The sequence below is a fragment of the Bison bison genome, unplaced genomic scaffold (genome assembly GCF_000754665.1).
Source record: "Bison bison bison isolate TAMUID 2011002044 unplaced genomic scaffold, Bison_UMD1.0 scf7180017864456, whole genome shotgun sequence".
NCBI lineage: Eukaryota > Metazoa > Chordata > Mammalia > Artiodactyla > Bovidae > Bison > Bison bison.
The window spans coordinates 14,598,677-14,601,962 of record NW_011495018.1 but is presented as its reverse complement, the minus strand read 5'-3'; the positions used below and the strand labels follow the sequence as shown (position 1 = coordinate 14,601,962).

At 46.0% G+C, this 3,286-nt stretch overlaps 1 protein-coding gene across 1 annotated transcript in view; it reads left to right on the top strand.

Annotated features, from left to right (window-relative positions):
* PNLIPRP3 (pancreatic lipase-related protein 3) overlaps nt 1-3,286 on the top strand; it is a 37,022-nt gene that overhangs the window by 3,391 nt on the left and 30,345 nt on the right. Inside the window, exon 2 of the mRNA XM_010859587.1 lies at nt 2,200-2,360. Within this exon, the coding sequence (XP_010857889.1) occupies nt 2,200-2,360 (161 nt within the window). The remainder of the gene's footprint in view (nt 1-2,199; nt 2,361-3,286) is intronic.

Here is a 3,286-nt window from a genome sequence, read left to right as displayed (position 1 = left end):
GGGGGGCCGGGGGGGCTGCCGTCTATGGGGTCGCACAGGGTCGGACACAACTGAAGCGACTTAGCGGCAGCAGAAGCCCCTATAATGAAAAGGACATCTTTTTTGGGTGTTAGTTCTAAAAGGTCTTGTAGGTCTTCAGAGAACCATTCAACCTCAGCTTCTTCAGCGTTACTCGTTGGGGCATAGACTTGGATTACTGTGATATTGAATGGTTTGCCTTGGAAACGAACAGAGATCATTCTGTCATTTTTGAGATTGCATCCAAGTACTGCATTTCAGACTCTTTTGTTGACCATGATGGCCACTCCATTTCTTCTGAGGGATTCCTGCCCGCAGTAGTAGATATAATGGTCATCTGAGTTAAATTCACCCATTCCAGTCCATTTCAGTTTGCTGATTCCTAGAATGTCGACATTCACTCTTGCCATCTCTTGTTTGACCACTTCCAGTTTGCCTTGATTCATGGACCTGACTTTACAAGTTCCTATGCAATATTGCTCTTTACAGCATTGGACCTTGCTTCTATCACCAGTCACATCCACAGCTGGGTTATGTTTTTGCTTTGGCTCCATCCCTTCATTCTTTCTGGAGTTATTTCTCCACTGATCTCCAGTAGCATATTGGGCAGCTACTGACCTGGGAAATTCCTCTTTCAGTATTTTATCATTTTGCCTTTTCATACTGTTCATGGGGTTCTCAAGGCAAGAATACTGAAGTGGTTTGCCATTCCCTTCTCCAGTGGACCACATTCTGTCAGATCTCTCCACCATGACCCACCCATCTTGGGTGGCCCCACGGACATGACTTAGTTTCATTGAGTTAGACAAGACTGTGGTCCTAGTGTGATTAGATTGACTAGTTTTCTGTAAGTATGGTTTCAGTGTGTCTGCCCTCTGATGCCCTCTTGCAACACCAACCATCTTACTTGGGTTTCTCTTACCTTGGGCATGAGGTATCTCTTCATGGCTGCTCCAGCAAAGCACAGCCACTGCTCCTTACCTTGGATGAGGGGTATCTCCTCACCGCCGCTCCTCCTGACCTTCAACGTGGGATAGCTCCTCTAGGCCCTCCTACGCCCACGCAGCCATGGCTCCTTGGACGTGGGGTTGCTCCTCCCGGCCACCGCCCCTGGATTCCGGCATTGGGGCGTGGAGTAGCTCCTCCCGGCCGCCGCCCCTGACCTCGGACGCGGGGTAGCTCCTCTAGGCCGTTTCTGCCCCGTCGCAGCCTGGCACTCTCAGCCGCTGCCCCTCACCTCGGACATGGGGTAACTCCTCTTGGCCGCCGCCCTTCAGGCATGGGGTCCTCCCGGCTTCAGCCCCTGACCTTGGACGTGGGGTAGCTCCTCTCAGCCACGCCTAATTTTCCCCAAACCTCTCATTTTAAAGATGAGTGAAGTGAGCTCCAGAAAGAAGAAACAGTTAAAACTAAATGAAACTTTACTCTCATTTATACTCTCAAGGGATTCCTAAGTGGTGCTAATGGTAAGTAATCCACCTGCCAATGCAGATAAGAGCCACAGGTTTGATTCCTGAATGGGGAAGATCCCCTGGAGGAGGGCATGGCATCCCACTCCAGTATTCTTGCCTGGAGAATCCCATGGACAGAGGAGCCTGACTAACTACAGTCTATATGGTCTCAAACAGTCAGACACAACTGAAGCAACTTAGCATGTAGGCATACACGCTGAAACACTTTTCAGACTCCTGCTGTGTGCCAGGCATGGTACTAGGCTCTGGAGACACAAAGATACCTTTCATCAAGAGTTATAAGTCTTATAAGAAAAAGAAGACCTTCAGGGAAGACACAGTATCCAATCTTATGTCTCTGGCCCATTTTAAGGAGGACTATCCTGTGTAATAGTTCATTTAATCTTCATAACCAGGCTGTAAGGTAAGTGAAATTATCTCCATTTTACAAAGAAGGAAACTGAGATTCAAAAAAGGTAAAATAATTATCCAAAGTCAGGGATGTATCATGTCAAATCTCCTACACTCTGATCTGCTGTTCTGAAGTCCACATGGTTATGGCTGTGATATGGAGAAAGGGTGGGAGGGGAAGGGGAAGGGAGAGCATTTTTTTGAAAAGACTCTCCCTGAGTCACACTTGTTTAAAGACTAATTTCAATAAAGCCTCTTAGTGTGAAACACAGCCGTTCTCTGGGCCTGGTTCCTATAATACTAACACTCTATCTTTTAGCTGCAGGGGAAGAAGTTTGCTATGAAAGGGTGGGATGCTTTAAAGATGGTCTGCCATGGACTGGGACCTTCTCAAGACAGTTTGCAGGGTTACCATGGTCTCCAGAAAAGATAAACACTCGCTTTCTGCTCTACACTAGACAGAATCCCAAAGTCCATCAGGTAAGTTAACTCGCTGCCTGCACACACATATTATTCTAAAATAGAAGATGTCTCTGCAAGTACAGAAGCCATAGATAACCTATTCTGGTAGAAACTCTTGAGTTAAAGGAAAACATTTCTTTTTAGTGTTGTGAGCCAGATATTTCTCTCATCATTTGCCCTGGTATTTAAAAACAAAGATTGCTCTGAATATGTGTTTCATATGGGATAAATTTGATATTTCGTTCAGTTAATATATTAATTGAGAACCTTCCACATTGTAAGACTGAAGAAGCAGCAATACCTATTATGTACTAAATTGAATAAACAAGACAGTGCCCTAAATTTATTGTACTAGGAGAAATGAGATATGTAACCAAATAGCCTTATTGCAGCACTTTGATCTGTGATGTAAAGTAACAGACCAAAGACTTTGGGAACAGAGAGAGGAAGGGATTACCTCCCCCTTGGGAGTGGGGATGGGAACCAGGAAAGAATTCGAGGAGGGTTTGAGGTGTGTCCTGAAGGAAGGGCAGGGCTTTCGAAAGCAAAGACAGGGAAATGGTGTGAACACACACACAGAGGAGAGACAATAGAGGGTGTTTGATAAATGACTCCACTGTTGGATTAGACAAGGCAGAGAGGAAGTCCTCAAATGCTGAGTGAGTTAGAAACACAGTTTTAGAAACAATTTGTATAATTCCTTCCTGGGGAGATGGGCTATTACCCTGGGAGCCATGGGGACCCATTGTGAGTTTTTAGGAGGCTTTAGGACATTTATTCAGAGAAGGCAATGGCACCCCACTCCAGTACTCTTGCCTGGAAAATCCCATGGATCTGAGGAGCCTGGTGGGCTGCAGTTCATGGGGTCGCGAAGAGTCGGACACGACTGAGCGACTTCACTTTCACTTTTCACTTTTCACTTTCATGCACTGGAGAAGTAAATG